Genomic DNA, 22889 nt, shown 5'->3' with positions numbered 1-22889 from the left:
TTAAAACTATTATGTATAAGTACGATAATAAAAAGGAATAACACACGAATAAAATCATACAATAAAATATGTCAAAAGAATGATATCTCTCTATTAAAACTTTTTTCGATTCTAATCTTTTAATTTAATTATATTATATTTACAATCATAAATACTGTGTACCTATCTAAAGCATTATCATATATTTAGATACTGAAATAAAAGTCGGCCAATTCCTATACACATATACTTGGAATTTTTTAATCTCTTTTTATTTTCAAACCATAAAAATAAACCAACATTCTTAAATTCTATCTAAAATCGACAATCTTAAATTAAAACGATATAAATTAGAGAGAAACAAAAAAAGACAATCAAATAAAATCGTATAATAAAGTACATCGAATAACATTTCACTGTTAAAATTTTTTTTGCCCCTAGTCTTCTAATTTAATTATTTAGAATTTTCAATAAAAAATATTTATTGCTAACCTACACGTTATCATATATTTAAATATTGAATATTAAAAATCTGCCAATTTCAAACACACACACACACACACACACACATATACACAAAAGAGGATCTTCTAATTTCTTCCTAATCGTAAATCATTAATAAACAAATATTCATAAAATCTATCTAGAACAGACAATCTCAAATTAAAACGATTACAAGCTTGAGAAAAGTAAATAAACCATAAGTATATAACAAGACATGGTAGAGCGATATCCGAGTGGATGCGCAAATTCGAAGAAGAAGAAGAAGAAGAAGAAGAAGAAGACGAAGAAGAAGATGAAAAAGAAGACCAAGAAGGAGACGAAGAAGAAGAAGAAAACGTAGCTTCTAAGGTTTGCACGGGCGCCTTAATTGGTTTACACTCGCGAGTACGAGACACGTATAATAATTGCGGCTGGTACGAGCACGCGCTCTCGCCAGGCGCGAAGGTGGATACACGAGACTCGTCTTTTAAAGCTTGCCACGACGGCGGCTAAATTATACAGGGCCCTTAAAGATTCCTTATTGTTAGTCGAGAAGAAGAACTCGGGACACAACGTTGCTCACGTACGCCAATAACAATAACAACAACAACAACAACAACAACAGCAATAACGATGACGAAGACGACAACGGCGAGGACGAAGACAACGACGAAGACAACGACGAAGAGAGGACAGAAAGGTGCGCAATATTATAGAAATTGCTGTAACACCATACCGATCACGTAGCAGCGTGGCGGACGGACTCGCTCGAGCGAGCGAGAGAGAATTCGCTCGATGATAATGACGGTTATATACAATACGTACATATATCTACCTATGTAAAGCTAATGTATATGTATATTGTAGAGATATATATGTACACTATATACACGGAACTCTTTCTTTCTTTCTCTCTTTCTCTCTCTCTCTCTCTCTCTCTTGTGCTTGGCTGGTGTGAATGAAGAGGACTAAAGATTACAACCGTCGCAAATTGCTGTCAATTTTGGAGATTTTTAGATAGCCGTCTCTCCTTTTTTGACGTATGAACCGATGCTCACCAATCATTGGTTTGTAAATAATGACGACGTAACTCGTGCTGAATCTCGTAACTTGAGATAGAGAGAGAGAGAGAGAGAGAGAAAGAAAGGTATGCAACGTAATCGTCATATTGAACGTATCAAGCGCTATTAGAAATTCGATAATTAATTCGCCTCTACGACATATATGTATATTTAAATATATATTATATATACATAAATATATATATATATATATATATATATATATACACACTTACAATTATATACACCAGAATACGTACATGCATTCTATGAAAACTATGTAAGTAGATATTGAACGATTTTATCTGCTTTCCCCCAGAAACAAGAAAGATTCGAAAGTGACCTCATATTGAGGTCATTAATCGAGAAGAACTCGATAGCAACGGTACGTTATATATATATATATATATATATATATTGTATGTATTAAAATTATGTGATTGGCACCTCGATCTTTCTTATTTCTTCGAAATAAATCCATGAGTTTGTATCGATTGTTATTCTCTGGAAGGAGTCCAACGAAATCGTAAATAATAGGTAGAATAGATCGAGGTATAGGACGTTTTGTTTGATGGTCGGAAAAAAGAGAAGAAAAGAAAAAAGGGAGAAAAGAAAAATTACGTAGGTATATCGGAGAGCTAGGAAGCAGATACACAATGGCACATAATCCAACGTAGACAGCGTGTAGGATGAAGTCTTCCCCGCGAAGCGACCATTATCGTTATGATCGCGGCCAGGTAGATGCCACCCCGTGATTACCGTATCGGCGGGCGATCGACGGCGACAGGACTCGCCATTATGCGATCGACACCTTCCGAGACACGTTCGCGCCGTAAATCATCGGCTAAACGGAAAACCCCCTCGGCTGTATTTACGGTCAAACCGTACAGATACAACAACTATGTTGCACATGTGTATTCTATCGATACATATGCGCGCGCGCGCGTGTGTTTGTGTGTGTATGTGTGTGCGTGTAAAGTCTCATACGAGTTTCACTACCGGCTCCATACGGAAACGAATGTGTTTTCTATGTTAAGTGTTGTTTTCCGATCGGTCAACCCGACCTCTATAAATCGACGAATTTATATGGCTTTCTAAAATATTTCGAAACGAATTTCGGAATGTTTGAATAAAAAAAGAAGAAAAAAAAAAAAAGAAAAAAAGAAAAGAACAAGATAAAAAAAAACAAGAAAAAAAAATATCTGATATCATTCATGAACAAAATTATAAATATTAATCATATATTCTTAATTAGTATTGGGTAATTTAGTTGATGATTACGAATAAGAATGATAATTAATTATACGGTTATACTAAAATAAATATTCATAATATATTCGAAAGAAATAAACACTGTGATCTATAGCAAAGAAGAATGTAAGTATTAGCCTTAATCTATAAACGGATTAAGCTAACGGTGATCTGTAAACTATTGAAAAAAAAAAAAAAAGAAAAATCCTAATAAGATTTACTTAATTGTTATATCGATATATTTAATTTAAAATATCTATAATAATTATTCGTTTATATTACAAATAAAATTCATGATGTCGATCAAAGATGTCGATATCGTATGTATTAGACGTACTTTCTAACAAAAATGGTATTACTCTTTGCGACCTAATCTATAAATGATATAAGCTAACGTTTGTCTACTTGTCTTCTTTCAGATTTTCCATTGAAAATATTTCGAAAAAGAATGTTAAAGAATGTTCGAATTAAAAAGAAAAATAATATCGTTGATAAATAAAAAAAAATAAAATTAGAAATTAATATCTTTTTACTTTGATTGCTTAATTGATGATTAAAACTATGCATGATAATTAATTATTCGATTACATTAAAATAAAAATCTTAATGTAAGAAAGAAATAAATGCTGTGTTTCTCTTTAACAATCTAATCTATAAACGTTATAAGATTAATCTCTTGCCTTTTTGTACGTTTTTGTCCGAATGTATTTCGAAAAAATAAATAAAACGATCGACGAAATGACAGAAAGAGTAACTAATAAAGTTGCTCAATAAAAAAAAAAGAAAAGAAAAAAAAAAGAAAAACAATAAATTAATTAGATCCCTTTTAATTACTTATCGTTGCGATACTCGACTAAAAATATGCTAGATAATTGATTAATTATAAATTATACTAGAGTAAAATAAAACATCTAATATGAAAGAGAAACCATCGTTGCGTACGCGCATTCGTGTATTTGTATATACGATACGTGTGATAATTATTCGGCTATACGAGAAATAAGACATATATTTCAAGAGAGAAGTAATACGTTTCATTGATCAAGGACAAATGTCCTTGCAATTCTACGAGCTATATAAGCATTATAAATTAACGCTCATCTGTTGTTTACGTTCTTGAGCAAGTTAGAATTTCCTGGAACATCAACAAAAACATAGCGCCGAGTTTTAATACTTACATAGTTACTTATCGCTTAATCTTGTATACGTATATACATATCTACGTACATATGTATATATAAAGCTTTTTTTTATGACTTTGATCAAAGCTGAAAGACTTAAGTAAAGTAACTTTACGCGTATACTGTATGAAGCAAACAAATCGATGTGAAGTAATACTACCCCGTATAATCTTTGATGTATTATCTCCAAACTCATTAAATCTTCACGTAATTGATTAATAAAACATGATAAAAATCAGAAAATCATAAAATTATAATTAGTATATAATAAAATGTCTATATGCGAGAAACAAGAAAAAAATTCGATAGAGTATTATTGAAAAAATAATGATGAAATATGAAAAATCGATATTACCCAACGTACGACTTATCTCATTGTCTGGTACATTATTCTCTATCCCTCTTCTGTGCCATCTTGTCCTCTTACTTTTCGAAAGTTCACCATTTTATATATATGTAAGTACCTATATAGGACACATAAATTACACACTATGACAATTTCGTACTAAATCATATCGATCACTTAACGATCTAAATTACATTTTGAGACGCCAAAAAGACGATAAAAGAGAGCCGTGGTCATAAAAAGAAAGGTTGGAAAGTAAGTGCACGAAATATTATGTAATAGCTGACGTAATGACTCACGAAATAAACGCTGACAAAGTAGTAAATTTCATTTTCCCTTGTATATCTTGTTAGCGAAAATGTAATGGCTTGGAAAATCGTTACATCAGCTATCGATTGATACACTTGGCGACGATAAACGATAAAGATAATAAAATAATAACCTGTAATTAAGAGTACGACGTGCAATCCGTGGAGCTCGTTGTCGTCTACGAACTAATATGGCGTAGTATTCGAGCCGCCGAAAGTGGATTAGCGGCACGCATGCGCATAACTCTGTTCTTCTTTATTACGCAAATCTGTAAATTAATGTTACCTATGAAATATAACCAATCAAAAAATATATTAGAGAATATATTACAGAAGTTATCGGCACGTATACTTTATTACTAATTACCGATATATTAAATCGAATTAATGCAAATCTTATGGAAATAACGTTCAAAAATATGGAAAAGTGTTGATAGTGTATATTACGTATATATGAATGACGTTATCGCCCGAGTAGATAGCTTTGTATATGCATGATGTGTATAAATAATTGTACTACACAGTCCAAATGATCAATTATAAATTATGAACATATGAATAATAAAATAAATAGTTTCGCAGAAATATAAATTAAATGTGAATTTATGAAATACGATATACATACTTCGACATTACGAAATATAGGGTGTGACATATGACTCGTACCAAAATTGTACGAGAAGAAGAAGAAAAAAAAAAAGAGAAAGAAAAAAAAGAACGAAGAAAAAATCGAAAATTTAATCGAAACTAACCATTATAATAAGTTATTCTAAAGTAATAATTTTTTCTTGACATCATCTATTTAATCCTTCGTTCGAAATCAATTTATTCTCTTGCTTTTAAGTTAAAAATATTTCGTTATCAAGTCGACAGAGTACATAGAACGTTTTCTATCATGTCGTGAATAGATTTCTCATGAGAACGAAGAGCCACGTCGATCGTTCCCCAGGATGATCGAACTCGTCGATGACGATTCCTTCGGAATCGAATGGAATCGAATCGAACAGAATCGAATCGAATCGAATCGAATCGAATGAAATGAAATGAAATGAAATGAAATGAAGTGAAATGAAATCGAATGAAATCGCGCTCGTTCTGCCATGCATGTGCGTGAATCGCGCACCTGATCGAGGATACAGATGTCTCGTTCATTATGACACAGAACGAGCGAAAGAAAAGCAAGAGGTGGATAGGGACCTGTCGCTTCGGGAAAGGCATGAAATTCCTGCCATTCACGATGTCAGCTATTAACGGACACGTACGGCTCTACATCCTTTACAAGTCAGGTGCTTTGTAGCCGGTCGCGCTCTATGGCCCCTCGCCACGCTCTAACCGCATAATCATCCACGATGGGCCGGTAAGCAACGTTATAATAACGTTAGTATTTCAAATTACTCGCTAAGAAGCCGAGTCGACATTTTCTTTTTTCTTTTCTTTTTTCTCTTTCTTCTCTTTTTTCCTTTATTTCATTCTTTTTCCACCGATCCAGCAACTCCCCCTGCTCATCCCTTTCCCCCATTCTCCTTATTGCTTCCCAAAGATGTATACTCTCGAAAATGAACAAAAATTTTTACTAACAATTTAACTATTCGCTGTCGTCTAACTTCTTATTCGAGGACAAAGCCACGTAAGTACTTAGGTAAGTATATTTTAACATCACGTGTCGGCTCGTATTCGAAGGAAATTCTAAGAAACTTAAAGGCGTGCAATAAAATGGCCACGTATCCATCTTGCTATTTCATTCGTCTCCTCTCTTTCTCTCTCTCTCTCTCTCTCTCTCTCTCTCTTTCGCTATCTCTATCTCTGTCTTTCTTTCTCTGTCCGTCTTCTTCTTCCTTGATTGCCGAAGTCGAGGTCGCGACGATAACGCGATATTCTACCGCAATTAAGATAAACCGCGCTGAATAACACGAGAACGAAGTCGTAATTAAAGGCACTCGAGTAGAGAGAGAGAGAGAGAGAGAGAGAGAGAGAAAGAGAAAGATATATATATATATATATATATCAAGAGAGAGAGAGAGAGAGAGAGAGAGAGAGAGTCGTCTTTCAGCTACGAGCTCTGAAGCCTCCGTGCCGCTTATACTTCCGGTTAATCCAACCGATGGCACCTGTTAGTCAGTTGCACCATCTCAAAGGCCTGCTCCTTTCTTATTTTAAAAATCAATCCAAAAATAATTCGATCTTTCTCACGAAAAAAAAAGAAATCATTTTGAATTATCTTTTCGAATTACCTATCGAATCGTTTCTCTTTTATTCGATCATTAAAAAAATTCTCTTCTGACATCGCTTCCGGCTAAAATCGATTGAGAAAAAAAGTTCTGAAACGAGTCGAAAAATCTGACGGCGTTCGTGTAAAAAAGGAATGAGAAAGAGGAAAAAAAAGAAGGAAAAGAAGAGAAAAAAGAAAAAAGTAGATAGGTAAGGTACATGAGAAGAACGCTCATAAATGGATGAATTTATGGAGACGAGGAGGTGAGCGCATAGAGGGAATTAGAAATCGACCTCCATAATAAGGCTTTGGCTTAGCTTTCCTAGGCCGTTATGATAATTCGGTGAAACTGGAATTAGAGTATATAGGTAACCATTTTTCAACTTGCTCTGCTCCTGCTCCTGCTTCGGGCTAAGCTTCTGAATCCAAATATGAGAGAAGACATTGAGAATTTATGTTTTCGGTAGATTCAACCTGCTGAGCTCAAAGATCTCTCTCTCTCTCTCTCTCTCTCTCTCTCTCTCTCTCTCTCTCTCTCTCTCTCTCTCTCTCTCTCTCTCTCCGAGAAAGATAGGAAAGTCATAAGCATAGGTCGTAATTTCTCGTTTTTGAAACGCCCATCCTCTCGACGATGATCCTACATTCTATTTTCTTTTTATTCCGAATTCATTCAAATCTCTGAGAGTTAACCAATCTTAATCTTTCTTTTGCCGATTAATTTAATTTGAACATACCTATGGACAGTGGGTAGACGATAAGAAAAAAAAAAAAGGAGAAAAAGGAGAGAGAAAAAAATAAAAGAATTTCTAAAAAATTCAAACGGTGCCATCTCTGCAATACTGATTGATCTCTAACCAAGACGTCATATCGTAAATGAAGTTAATCCGTAAGATCTCGCGAGATCATGATGACTCCACGAATCGATACGTACCAAACGACGAATCGTTTACCACCAACGTGGATCCCTCGCTTTCACGTTAGTACATTTTTGGAAACTCCCAGAAGGTAGATAGGTAGGTAGGTAGGTAGGTAGGTAATCATCGTACGTAAAGAAGAAGGAAAAGAAAGATAAGGAAACTACAGCAGAGACAGACGACATTTATTCGCAACACACGTGACACAAAGTACGCCGAAGGCGACACTTATTTTCTCGTTATCGAGATTTCCTTCTTTCAAGGAGGATTCGTCTTTTATAGTATATATACGTATATATTTATATAGTAGGTACGTAGACACGTATATGAATAAATCGAACACAATACATTATAGTCGGTGAAGTGTGTTCGCATCGTACAATTTACGATTCTACAGAGAATCGCTCAACGATTCACGGATCATCTCTCTCTCTCTCTCTCTCTCTCTCTCTCTCTCTCTCTCTCTTTGTGTGTGTGTGTGTGTGTGTGAATGTGTTTCTGTCTTTCTTTAGTATACCTATGTAGGTACATAGAATGATGTCGAGTCTCGGGAATAATCGGTTGGACGATCGAGACGAATCGAATCTAACGAAGCATGGAAGTGTAATTATCTACAAAGGCAAAACGATCGATGCGACGAACAACGATGAGGACGACGAGGACGATGAGGATAGTAAAGACGATCTGAGGTTTAACTCGCGACTCAGTGACATTTTCCTAGCATCGATATATCGGCGATAATTGCCCAACACAGGAGTCCGTTAGATCCATTCGGAGATAACTAAAGCACTCCGGGTGATACAATCTGATTTATATTGGACACGACCTAGGTACACACTACGTCGAGCTTTTAAAGGCCTTCACAATCTCCGATAGCAAAAGGATACCAGAGTTAATTGATATTTTATTTAAATCCATGGTTATTCAACGTACGACATCGCCGTCTATTACGACATACTCGGCATTAGGAGGATACGAAACGTTTCATTATAGTTCTCGTCCAACTTTTTATACGATCCTAAAAGATACTGGAGTAAATACTTTAGTCCGGCCATATAGCTAGCGAACATGTTAATTAACACATCGAATACCTTTTGGAATCGTAAACGTGTCGTAGGAAAAAAAAAAGGAAAAGAAGAAGAAAAAATTTGATTATGTCAGGTATCCTTTCAACTAATCATTCTCGAATCGTCAAGTATTGTAGATAAAAATCACTAACAGGATGTTTCAACAAATAACGTTTGTCGAACACGTTCTTTCATTCTCGAACAAAGGCCTACCTGAAAGATCAGAAAAGTCTGTTGTACCCGATAGGAACTTCCTTAAAAGAATCTCGATCTCTGCGAGAGCAAAAACTGATCTTGAGATCGAATGGAGATAGTTCGGGTCAATGTAGTAGCAGTAGTACTGCTAGTAGTAGTAGTAGTAGTAGTATTAGCGACAGTAACAGCAGCAGCAGCAGCAGCAGCAGCAGCAGCAGTAGTAGTAGTAGTAAAGTAGTAGTAGTAGTAGTAGTAGTAGTAGTAGTAGTAGTAGTAGTAGTAGTAGTAGTAGTAGTAATAGTAGTAGTAGTGTAGTAGTAGTAGTAATAGTAGTAATAATAGTAGTAGTAGCGTATTAGCGACAATTCTCGATCTAATTCTCGAGATATAGATTGGAGCTGTGTACTATTATCTAAGTATCTAGAAGTCTAAAAGAAGATTCTAGGGCGGAGTGTACTTTCTCCGTCGAGTCTCCGTACGGTCATAGGGCGTGAGAAGGTACTCGCGATGACGTCAGACTCGAGTCGAACGCGCCGCGAAATAATTGCAGTCTCGTTGCGAGTGGCTGTCTGTGTCATTAGCGATCGAGGAGAAGAAGAAGAAGGTGGAGAAGAAGGAGGAGGAGGAGGAGGAGGAGGAGATCATAGAATTTCGTGTCGTTGCCGTACGAAATGGTCATTAAATCATTATATTTATCCGTCAAGCCGACTCGCCGGCAGCCTCTTGACCTCCCCCAACCCTTTCTTCAGCTCCCCCTTCGCCATTTCTCTCCGCGCGTACGTTTTACACGCGATACCTATAGACGACCAAACGATAATCCGTTTCCACCGATCGAAGGACAAGCTTCAATCCTTATCTAGATATTTTCCTCTTATCTTTTTTTGCTTTCCTCCTCATCCCCACCACCATTCCTCGCAATTCCCTCTCTCTCCTCCTCCTCCCCATTCGTCGTTCCTCTCTTTTTTATCTCGGACGAAATTATAGAAAAAAAGTAAATAAATCAATCAAGAAGAGTAAAAAAAAAAATAAAGAAAGAAAGAAAAGAAAATCCGTACACATGTGGTATCGTACGCACGCAAACGAAGCACGCACGCACGCACGAACGTACGCATGCACGGCATCGTTTTAAAAGTTGTCAGCTCGATGACGCTGCCTGACGACCGCCATATTCTTCTTCGACGTTCGTAGCATACGTAGTACTCTTACTTACTTACGTACATACGTACGTACTTACCTATACGTGTCTTTTATGACACACTCGGCTGCCGTATAAATTTGTTTAATACCACTCGACCCTGAAACAACTGAGCACGGTAATGGAATCTCCATATACGTGATAGTTTATTGCGTCGAAAATTGCACTACGTGAAGACCCTCTCCTACCCCTATCTCTTTCTCTCACTCTCTCTCTTTCTTTCTTTCTATCTTTCTCTCTTCTTCCTAAAGTCAACCTCGAAAGGGTCCAACTACCGCGAGAAGACGTGTAGAATACGCACGCGCGACAATTTATTATGCTTTACTATTATGACCGAACGTTTCTTTCCCTTTTTCACCATCGGCTTCGCGGTATTCGTTCGTACGAAGTCTCGCCAGCTCGTCAATATCTTCAAGCAATTTTTCCTTACACCCTGTAGATACGTGAGAGAAAAAAGAAGAGAGAGAGAGAGAGAGAGAGAGAGAAAGAGAAAGAGCTCGATAGGGCTTTTAAAGAAGCATCAACCGCGCCGATTCCACAGCTTCCTCGTTAAAACTCTCAAGAGCGTAATCTGCTGCCGGTCGGCTTCGAGATCTTTGCCGATGACTCTTCGAACTTTCTTCTCTGTCTCTGTCTCTCTCTCTCTCTCTCTCTCTCTCTCTCTCTCTCTCTCTGAACCTGTCTCTTCTTTTTCCAGTCGAACCGGACACTTTGCGCCTTCCGCGATATCGACCTTCCTCCTTCTTCGATCTCTAAAGCAGTAACGCATAGCGCAATAACGATTCGTTTTCCAAGAAAAGATCGCGTCATCGCTAAACGGTACGCGTCGCTCGTCGATGGGCCCATCGACGATCGAGATACTCATTCGATACGTCACCACGACTAATAATTATCTTTTATTTCGTCGAACGATGTAGTGAGATTTTGTCGAAACTTTTTTCTTTTTATAATCTTTGAACATTGCAAACATTAGATTATTTAGGGAATAAATGCATCGTGTCTCGATTGTTTAATCTTTAAAATTTATCTTTGAAACTACATATGTACCTCGATTCAGAATAAACTTTATTATTAGAAACCATTGGAATATAAACATCTTTTTGCCACGAAGAAATGAATTTTTTAATGACGTAAAATTCCAAGGATTTGGAATCGATTAAATCTTTGATAAGATTTTCGATAGAAATTTGATTATCGAAGATCTTTCCTTGGAAGAAGTGATCAAGATGTTTGAGAAAAATGATATCTCATTGACGATAAATCCGAAGAATAGGCTGACCAATGTCGTACTTGATCATTACAATTAATCGTTACTATTGTCTATGAATTTTCTGAATTGACGTACGTTCATTCGCGGTTTTATATTCATTTACGCGAATTTACGATCCACTTTAAATTCATACGAAAGAGATCATGCAAATTTTTCAATTCTTTTAAACTCAATAATACGAAGTAATTAAAATAGATTTACATTGACCTTTTTAATAAAATTTCTTATAAAAACGATAAAGATCGTTCTATTGTCTAAGCGAACGATGATAAATCTATTAAAAAAGCCCTTTATTTTTTAAATCTGTTTGCAAAGAGAAGAGAGAAAGAGAAGGTGGGAGGGAAGGAGAACGAGGAGAGATAGAGATAGAGAGGAATAAGGTATGGTAAAAGTGTGCAGGCGCGTATCGCCGCGTTTCTCCGACGATTGTTATCTCAAGGCGATATATTAAGCGCCATTACCAGTATTTAGAAGGCGGCGGAGGCCTTCGTACGTGGCAGAGTTTGCGTCTTATCGAGATCGCAGGGCGCGAAACGTGGCTCGACTCGAAAGCACGCAGCAGCCGATAAACGAAGATTAGCGCCCGAGTTCCCTTCGGGAATCGAACGTAATTACTCGTGAGAACGAAACAATGCTCGATTAAGGCACGATCGAGTGAGTTAGGAGTACGAGAAAGACAGAAATACAAAGAGAGAAAGAGAGAAAGTGAGAAAGAAAGAAAGAGACAGAGAGAGAGAGAGAGAGAGAAAGAAATAGAACAATTTCTTAATAACTTCTCTCATTTATATTTCACGAAATAATTATCTTATAACAAAATAAACACTATTTTACTATCATAGTACGGATGTATATATATACATATATATATATATAAGTATATACACCTATATTCTTGGATAAATAAGTTATGATAATCGAGTGAAAGCTAACAGTCGACGGGAGATCGAGGAGGAACTACCGCGTCTCTAATTACGATAGAACGATAAAGATCGTAAAACATTCTCGCGATATCTTAATGCGAGAATACGCCTATTAATATGCATATATACGTATCTATATACCTACATATACATATATATATATATATATATATATATGTTTATAGATATACACGTTGACGATAATTAACCAGATCGATTCTCATTTTCTTCTCATATTCCTCAAAATTTCTATCGCTTTTAACGCATGTCATTTAACGAAAATATCGTTGTTATTATAATTAAACGACGAGTAATTAGTCAAATTGTAAATTCTTCACGACCATCAAAGATTCTAGAGAATAATATTATAAATTAGGTCTTGACCATATTCGAATTATCTCGAAAAACGTAAGGAGTAGAAAGATTTAGCGATTCTGACGTTAGGCATAGAGAGACGCGAAATGGATGATATCGGATCGGACACGCACACACGGGTACAGGTAAGCTCACCGGTCCCCGGAGTAAATACACGATGGGAGCGGTGTTCGATATATATTTGATAAGGTGGTACACGGCCGGCCAAGCGCTGACAAATCGCCCTGAGATCGGCTAACCGATATCTCGGGACCCGACGACGCGCTGATACAACGATGTATCATGGAGGCCACCGAATAAAACGCATTCGAGAAACTACCTTGATCTCGAACGTGGAAAACTATCCCAAGCAACTCTAACCATTTCGATAGATCGATCGATCTTCTTCCAAACTCCCTTCCACGATCGTTCTTGCATTTTGTAGAATTTCTTTATGCACCAGTATCAGTAACAATACGATAAAGTAATAAATATTCTCTTTCGTTAGTTATTCCTATTCATCATTTTTTATATCGAAAACGAATATAAATATATTATTAGTTTTGGAAATGATGACATTATTAATTTATGTTTTAATTATCATAAGGAAAAAGGAAACAAAGACGAAAGATATTATTTTAAACGTTGACGAGAGTTTAGATCAGGTACTGTCAAAATAACTGGACAAGTGGAAAGAAAGAAAGATAGAAAGTAAGAAAGAAGAAAGAAAGAAGGGAAAAAGAGAAAGAAAAGAGAGAGATAAGGGATTGAGTATAAAAGGCTGATCTTTCTGGGCACACGAGAGAGATCATAATGGAGCGATGGATCTTGGCGTTTCTCCAACGGTTGAGATCAACTTGATTCTTCGCGCGCTAACGTATCTCGAGACGAGATCTCGAGGATCGTGAGCGCGATACGGCAAAATAATGCGAGATAATCTTCGGCATGGCCGAAGCTCTTTCGAAATATCCTTTACACCCACTCGCATTGGACCGATGAACGAAGAAGATCGATAATCGCACGGGTCCTATTCTACCCTGTGAAAAACCTCAACGCGGTAGTCCGTGCTGAGAGTTTCGAATCGTCGAACGGATCAAAGTAATCACCGCCTTTCCAAAGACAAAGATAAAGACATTCGTGATACCTAACGATTATTATAACAGTACACATTTTTACATAGTTATGCTGTTGCGATTAATTATTTTTTTATAGAAATATATACTTTCTATTAACGCGATAGAATAATCTTGTCGTAATGAAATTAAAAGTAGCATTATTTATAAAATAATTCCGGTCCTGCGATTGAAACGATTTGGCCTGATATTTCGTAGATGTAATCCGACTTTCAAATATTTTTAACGTTAGGACTGACATTTATTTAAAAAGTTCATAAACGATATACTCTTTGTTTGTTTTCTAATTAAGAAATTATATAAGAAATTAAGTACTCTCCAAATTGTCCTGCTTATTCTTAAAATAATAATTTACTAAAGATTTATCAAAAAATATAATATTTAAAGATATTTATATTCGTGCGATAAAATATCGTTGAAACATTATTGATAAAATAAGTGATACATTACTTCCAAAACTCTCGTGATGAATGGTTCGATTTTTTTTTTTTGAAATTAATTAATTGGTCGTAAAATTATAAATTGTTATGTTCTTAAGATGTAATGTCTCCGGCTGCTTACAGAGATGAAGGATTTTTTCTTTTTTTTATGTTAATTAGTTTTAATGACAAAAATCTATTATGTACTTTTATAAATATAAAAAGAGAAACAGAACAACGTGTTCCTCGTGTAACTAAAGATAAAAAGAAAAAAGAAAAATAAATAATCAGAACCTGTCTTACTCGGTTGCTTGGAAGCAATCAATAAAATAACTTCCACGTCAAATGACAAACACGTCAGATACGAGGCTGAATAAAATGAATCCAATATCTGTTACGTCATCGGATATAGTTCAACGAATTAAAAAAACGTAGGATGTTACAAGGGGCAAATGTAACAAAATGTATTAAAAATTCATATAAATCCAAACGTCTCCCTCATGAGACTCTCTCGTTCATCTACGAATGAAAATTTTTCAGATTTTGTAGTTCGAAAGTCTAAAGAAATTTTTGAGGAAGAAGATAATACTGAATGTGAAGGCTATTGGTCGAAGAAAGACGACTTGATTCGTTGCGAGAGATGTGATAAATGATTTCCCGAAAGGTGTTCAACAGTTTTGAATTTATACGATTGCCGCAGATAAGTTTTATACGAAAGAAAGAAATAATTTTTCTTCTTTTTATATTAAAAATCTTTATATTTTTATTTGGCACATGACACTATGAATCATGAAGATCAACAATTTCTTTCTTTTAGTTTTATCTCGTTATTATAATTTCTCATGTCTGAATTTTGACAAATACATTTCCCTTTTCTTTCCTTTTTCTTTGGACATCTATTAAATTTACAATGTACTGATGGTGCAAAAAATAAGAATCACTCCTTGAATTACCCAATAATAAAAATGAATAAATTTGTTTTTTAAATAGTCGTACGATAAGTTAGATCGGTAAATGATCTCATGGCAGAGGTCAATCCTCTCATGAACTTTTTCGATTATTAATAACCAGTACTTACCTAACTCCTACGTGTGCCATGTTGTAAACGTTGCATCTCTCTTACACAAATGCAATTCTTAATAAACAATAACAGATTTCACGACTTCGAAACAGTTATATCTCATTATGAGTTCTTGCTTCTGTTGAACAGTACTTTAGTACTAGTCGCTTTAGGAACTGGATTTCTTGACTCTCTCAACTTTTTTCCTTTTTTCTTATCTTCCTCAATTATTTGCTACTCCTTCCGGTTATGTCTTCTTCTCTCTCGGTAAAGATCACCAATCGATCGTCTATTAGAAGTTTAAACACCTGTCGATGAAATGGGTCGTGACGCAATTAAAATAGAGATCCACACCTCCGTAATTGTATATGTGTATCTATGTTTATGCGCGCGCGTGCACCCGTCTGTGCATATGTGCATGTGCATATGTGTACGTATACGAGAGAGAGAGAGAGAGAGAGAGAAGACAACTCGACGATAATTAACGACGCCTGGCGTTACCCGATAATCGCTACCTGCGAATCACGAATCACATTGTAACTTCTTCCCTCTGGTCTTTCTCTTCATTTTCTTTTTCATTTTTGTTTCTGTTTGTTTGTAATTTTTTTTTGTTTGTTTTCCCTTTTCCCATTTTAAATCATTACGAATCAATAATTATCATTCTTCTACGTAGGTAAAAGATATCCATACCTACAAATACGAACGAATTAATTGCCATAATCTTGACCCAATTAAATTCCACGTAAGTATACCTTTTCAAAATGTATCCACCTGTTAATAGTTTCAAAGGTATGTAAGTCTTTGATTACAAGATTCGAATTAGTTTACTTTGTTATATAAGTTAGGTAGATATAATAGTAAAAGAAAAAAAAGAGAAAGAGAGACAGAGAGAGAGAGAGAGTTAGGAACAGTATCCTCGATCTATCTACCATCAGTGTGGTCGACATAAGAAAGCATAAAAATTGCTGAGATACGATCGAGTTGCATTCCGTCTCATAGTTTATTGTCCTGTCGCCTATGAATCCGACCAGAGAAAAGAGAAAAGAAAAGATTAGGTAGGTAGATGGTTATAATATCACATCTCGCTCTTTTCCTTAACTAATCCTTGTCGGTTTAAGTATTTTAATTATGTCGATGTCGTACGGCGCCACTGCAGACCAAAATTACGCGGCTCGCTCGCTAACATCGTCGTAACAACGATCGAATGACCTATCGGACGAGACATCGGAATTTCTCATCTACAAAATTCTCTCTCTTCGTCTCTCACTCTCTCTCTCTCTCTCTCTTTCTCTCTTTACTTCTCTATCTTCTAATAAAAATATAGATAGCGTATTTTATAAATTTAAATTAACTTTTATCGCATAAATAAAATTCCGTGTTTAATATATAATTTTATATCGTGTAAATCGTAACAACGATAAAAATAATAATTGTTATAAATGATTTCCATAATAAATTGTTTCTTTCTGAAATATTTATATATATATATATATATATATATATATATATATATATATATATGTACTTGTACGAGAATTTTTTCCAATTGCTTTGCGGCTTTAACGTATTAAAGTATGACTTTTGCATTTACCAGATGTAATGAATGAACTTGTACAAACGAAAACATATCGTAATGTATTTCTATTTTCGATTATTTGATTTCAGATGAGCTGATAAATAACAACACGCTTATAGTAATTAAAAAGTCTTCATTAACGTGAATCCATCGGTATGCGGTAGTTAAAGATATAGTAATCAATGTATGTGGATCGTCTAATAAACCCGTTCCTTCTACGATTTCATCAAAAGTTTCAAATTTCTACGTAGTAGTACATACCTACGAGATAATAATGAGATGTTCTTGTCAAAATATACCTCTTTTTTAACGAAATAATCGGAGCTGAGATAAATCGTTGATTATAATACGAATGGTTTCCCTTCTCGAAAAAAAGAGAGAAAAGAAAAGTAGAAGAAGAAAAAAAAAACTAAAATTAAAAATATCTACTTCGCAAGGAACGCATATTAAATAGACGCTCTGACGTCTGATCTTTGAACCTATAATATAAAAGATACCAGATGAACTCGTTGTTGAAATACATAAGATCCGCGAAACTTTCAACGTGTCATCGACTCCGTAGGAACGTGTAAAGCGAACTAGAAAGGTTGCGGCTAAGCTAAAAGATAGAAATAGAAAGAAAGAGAAAGAGAGAGAGAGAGAGAGAGAGAGAGAGAGAGAGAGAAGGTTAGAAAGAGCGCGTATGCCGGTGCCTCGAGTGAATACCTAATTAAGATCTTAATTACTCCTACCTGGTATAGAAGCGTTTCACCTTCGACCGACTCCCACGATGCGGTTTATAAGATTGTTAATATCATCATTTATATCTCGGTAACGCGAGATCGTTAGTGTCCCGAGGCACCGTTTATTATCAGCTTGGCACTGCCCTACGATATATGAAGTGATCAACCCCCGTTTGCTCGTGCAATTCATTTCAACCCTTTGTCACGAGCGCAACCATCGTAATACGCGGATATGTCGAATATATATCGAGTCGATATATTACGATTTAACGAAATTAATAATATGAGATAAAAATTTCTTTGAAAGACCTGATGTATTCTTTTTTCTTTCTTTTTTTTTTTTTTTTTAATCAATGAAAACCGACACAAAAAGATAAAATATAATCCGTATTTGTAATTGTATTCTACACTTGTAATATATAATTGTATTTCGGATTATTTTCTATAAGTTAATAATAAAATCACCCTCTCTAAGCGAGTTAGGTACTTACATTACAAATGCAATAAATGATAAATATAAAGGAGACGCGGACGAGAAAATTATCGCAGTTTTTTAGCGCGTAGAACATAAATCATAAAGGAGTTTCCATTTCTCATATGTCCAGCCCCGTCACCGATTTCCCGATGTTTAAACATGCAAACGATATCGTCGAACGATCTTAGAGCTACATACGTTACGTAAAATATTCGTGCGACATTCCACGCGAAAAACAATTTTCCTCTTCTTCTCGAAAAGGCACACGTTTCGAGAAACTAACACCCCCTTTTTTGAAAACAAGAAAAGAAAAAAGATAGGTAAAAATATTAAAAGAAAAATAATAGAAAAAGAGAAGAAAAAACAAAGAAAGAAAGAAAGAAAAAAAGAGGAAGATACGGCTAGGCAAACGGGCCAGCTATGACCCCGGACTCGTCCTCTCCGTGATTAATAAGTCATTCATTAATATAAATGAATCCTCTTGGCGCGAATGATTTCATGATGAATCGGTTGCATTTACCGGTACGCGAACGCCTGCCGGGTGTGAACATAGCCTCATATACGGAAAATACGAAGCTTGGAAAGAAGAGAGAGAGAGAGAGAGAGAGAGAGAGAGAGAGAGAGAGAGAGAAAGAGACTCAAATTTATATTCGAATTCTCTCATAGAGAGACGCCTTGAGAAAAAGGAAGAGATAAATAGAGAAAGAGAAAATGATTTATTAATTACCGTGAACGATAACTAGTCTTTAAAATTTTTTTTACAAATTCTCAGTGGAATGGTATACGAATTTCTACGTTTATCATTTACGTTCTTCGTGGGATTGTAAATATAATTAGATAAGTGGTAAATGTAATTCTATATATAAAATGGTCTATTAAAAATTCGAATTCCTCGTTTACTCGTCCATCGAAACGAAACGTATTGTTCGTATTTTCTTGACCTCGCTCTTCTCGGCCTTTATTTGCCTCTACGAAAAAAAAAGGAAGAAAAAAAAGAAAAAAAAAGCCGTCCACCCGATGACTCGTTAAACCTCCATCCATCTTATTATATTCGCGGAGTGGTATTTAATACGGAGGAAAGAAGAATCTGACGTACAACGTGAGAGAGAGAGAGAGAGAGAAAAAGCTATATATATATATATATATATATATAAATATATATAAATATAAATAGAGAGAAAGATAGAAAGAGAAGATGATAAGAGAAGAGATTCAGAAGGAAGAAAAGGGAAGAAAGGAACAAACATCAGCTTCGCTTATGTAATTACGCGGACTCTTTTACGTCCTTTGAAAAGATCCTTCAGGCGCGAAAAGGGCGCTAGTAAGTACTTACAAAGAAAGCAGGTGTCGAGTTTCGATTTCTATGGACAATTAGCGTGAGCGCCCGGTTCGCTCGTTTTCTCCTTCTTCTCTAACGAATAAATAGAGAAAGAAAGAAAGAAAAAAAGAAAGAAAGAAAAAAATAAAGAAAGAAAGAGAGGGAGAGAAAGAGAGAGAGAAAGAGTAGAAGGTAAGATGGTAGGAGAAGGAAGAGGAATCCAAGTTTTCACTGGTAAGAAGATAGAATGTGTGCGCGCCATGCGCCTCCGCCAGCGCATTATGCACAACCCCGTGAATGCACCTGTCAGTGGTCATCATTCAACAGCTTCATTGACCTTAGGATCAATTGGGATGCAGTGATTCTCACGCTCGCGACAGAGACCAAGAAACGATCGTGAAGAAAGAGCTTGGATGCCGAGTTTAACGACTGACAGGCACTGTTCGACGGGGGCGGGGGTTAATGAGACACGCTGATTGGCTCCGAGAGATTCATCGGGTGATTGACATTGATCAATTTTTATCCCATCTTATTTGCATACAACTAGCGCGCACGGCCACTGGCGTAAACTTCGTGGACTCTTCTCTTTCTATCTATCTCTATCTATCTCTATTTCTCTTTCTCTCTCTTTCTCTCTCTCTCTCTCTCTCTCTCTCTTTCTCTTTGCTTTGGGCTGACCGTACAGGAAAGTTACTACTGGCTCTCCGATGTCTCTTCAAATAATTTTTCAACGATCCACGAGTTGTCCCTTACTACATTTAATCCTTACGTTATATACCGTTAGAAATATTCACAATCGTGTAATCGTTAAGAAATTATTTTTAGCAAAAATATAAGCGAAGGATTAATAAATTTTATACGTCGAAACAACGAATCGTGGAAGTCTTCAAATGATGAGGTATAATTCATGAAAAAAAAAAAAAATAAAGAAAGAAAAGAAAAAGGAAAGAAAGAAATGAAAAAGTAAAGAAAGAAGTATGATAAGAGGGATTCAGGTTCGATAGGAAAAACTATTCTTGGCTGTCTACGCCAATGAGTCACGAATACTCGCCAGTTTTCAGGACAAGTATCCACCAAGAAGAGCCATGCTTCATACGCGTTTGCCATCCGCGTATAATCCCGACGGCTAGATATGTACGAGGTGACTCGTGGCATTCCAATGAAAAATTTCGCGGGAACGTTCGATAGATAGTCGTTGGTTGGTTGGTTGGTTGGTTGGTTCGTTTGGTAGGTAGGTAGGTAGGTAGGTAGGTAGGTATACGATACGCGGTGATCGATCGTTTCTCCGTCGGAGTTGTTATTACATTAATCTCTACCGAAGTCAATCGGCCCCGGTACGATCGCCGATAATTAAATTAGACTCCATTGATTCCGTGGCAATTAAAGCATGTGCTTTCACGCAACAACACTACTCTCTCTCTCTCTCTCTCTCTCTCTCTTTCACTCGCTCGCTCTCACTAAAAATCGATTAAAAAATAAAATCGAAGCTTAATTAATCTATAATGAATAATATAAAAATACGCGTATCTAACATTTCCTGAATAAAGTGTCGATCTCTAAGTTAATATACGTTAAACCCATTTTGGCAGTTGAAATCTGAAAGGCTAGTTTAAAATAAAATAAATTGAGAAAGGAAAAGAAAGAAAGAAAAACGACGGCTGAGAGCAGCAAGTGGTAATAAAGTTTGAAGAGGAAGAAGAAGAAGAAGAAGAAGAAGCGTATGCTACTAAAAGCAAGTAACTATAAACCTGTAGCACACTCCCGCGCCCTCACGTTGAGCAGAATTGTAAAATTGTCGGTCGAGGCGAACACGAATGGCGGAGGCTAGAAAACTCGCCGATGCCTCGCCGGCGACGCCGTAAAGATAAGCGACCGACTCGACGACCACGAGCATTATTATCGATGGCTTCTTTCTCTTGCTTTACGCTCGATTAAGTAAACACCAGCCATTGCGAACGTCCCAGGCACATGCTATACCGGATCGTCATTCGTCCTTTAACTAATTGTAAGCTGTAACAGAAACACATATATATATATATATATATATGTATATACTAGGTACAATCTTCTTTTTCTAGATCTTTTTCCTCTTACGAGTAAATAAATATAAAAGAAAAAAAAAAACGAGCGTACTAATGTATCAAAAGACTAAATTATTATTATCCATTCGTATTTATATAACTATTATTATTTATCAACAAGATATTATTTCTATATCGTATAATTCTTTAATTACAATGTATATCATTTATCTTTATTTGAAAATAGATTATTAAGTGAAACGATTAAATAATCTATCTATTTATTTATCTATATTTTCATTTTCCTTATTCCTTTCTTTCTTTCTTATCTTTTTTTTCTCTTTAAAAGCATTCAAAGAAATTAATGTCTCCCTCATTCAGTTCGGCCCACGCGAGAGATCTCGTTAGACTAACAATTCTTAACTCTTTCTCCGCTCCCGTAGAAGAGATTTCCCGTAATCCGAGCGGGAAGCCCCCGTAGATCCTAAGATTTCGAGGTATCAAGGTAGAAGAAACGCGATACGCCGATAAAACGAGACGCGCCGGCTCACCGCCGTGAGAAAGCAAAGTGGAAAAGGAAGAAATAAAGGTGGGAGAAGATAGAAGAACGCAACGAGGAAGAAGAAATAGAAAGAAAGAAAGAGACAGAGAGAGAGAGGGATAGAAAGAAAGAGAAAGAACGAACATATGCGGGAGAAAGAAGGACGAGGGAGTTGAAAATAAAGTAAAATAAAATAATCGATCAGACCGCTCGTAAAGTTCCGCCACGACGCAAATGAGTCGTTAAAAGGCCGGAATACACTCCTGCTGCGACACGGATACCTTCTTCTTCTTCTTCTTCTTCTTCTCCGTCTTCTTTCTTCTTTCATCTTCCACTTTCTTTCGCTCTCTCTCTCTCTCTCATTATTCAATTTAGAATCAGTAAGATTTGGACAAATTAAAAAATTCTCTTACATTTACGTTCGAACCTTTGTTAATTTTCAACAATTCCCAAACGCAAAACTTTATTAAATCCTTTTTGGTAAAACGAACCGACAGAATCGATTTCTTTTTTCCTCGCGAGTGATCGTAAAACGTCCTATACACGTCCGTTATCCTAATCCGTTACGCGACGTCGTCCGATGGAATAAAAATACGAGCGTGGTCGAAGGAAGAAAGAAAGAAAAGGTACACGTACGACCGAAGACAGAGAGAGAGAGAGAGAGAGAGAAAATCAATCCGACTGAGGAGAGCGAAGGACCGAATGGTTCGATGCGAATCGTGACCTTTGACCTAGCACCGGCTCAACTCGGGGTGTCACGCGGAGTCACGTGGCCGGCATAAAACGTGACGCGCCGTGAAATACCCTCCTAATGGGCAAGCAGGATGCGTTCACGCACGCGGCCACCGTCATCGTCATCGTCATCGTCGTCGTCGTCGTCGTCGTCGTCGT

General features: G+C 36.2%; 2 protein-coding genes across 3 annotated transcripts in view; one reads left to right on the top strand and one right to left on the bottom strand.

Moving 5' to 3' along the window:
* The window catches only part of LOC124430651 (zygotic gap protein knirps-like), a 203839-nt gene extending 199008 nt beyond the window's left edge, over nt 1-4831 (bottom strand). For both annotated transcript variants that reach the window (XM_046977551.1, XM_046977552.1), the window contains exons 1-2: nt 4744-4831; nt 4311-4419 (exon numbers count right to left, since the gene is read on the bottom strand). The gene's annotated coding sequence lies outside the window, so the exon portion shown is untranslated. The remainder of the gene's footprint in view (nt 1-4310; nt 4420-4743) is intronic.
* LOC124430772 (glycosyltransferase-like protein gnt15) overlaps nt 1-22889 on the top strand; it is an 89003-nt gene that overhangs the window by 48997 nt on the left and 17117 nt on the right. Inside the window, exon 2 of the mRNA XM_046977779.1 lies at nt 1011-1162. Within this exon, the coding sequence (XP_046833735.1) occupies nt 1011-1162 (152 nt within the window). The remainder of the gene's footprint in view (nt 1-1010; nt 1163-22889) is intronic.

The sequence above is a fragment of the Vespa crabro genome, chromosome 19 (assembly GCF_910589235.1).
Source record: "Vespa crabro chromosome 19, iyVesCrab1.2, whole genome shotgun sequence".
NCBI lineage: Eukaryota > Metazoa > Arthropoda > Insecta > Hymenoptera > Vespidae > Vespa > Vespa crabro.
The sequence above is the reverse complement of the archived record's forward strand: the minus strand, read 5'-3'. Positions and strand labels throughout refer to the sequence as shown.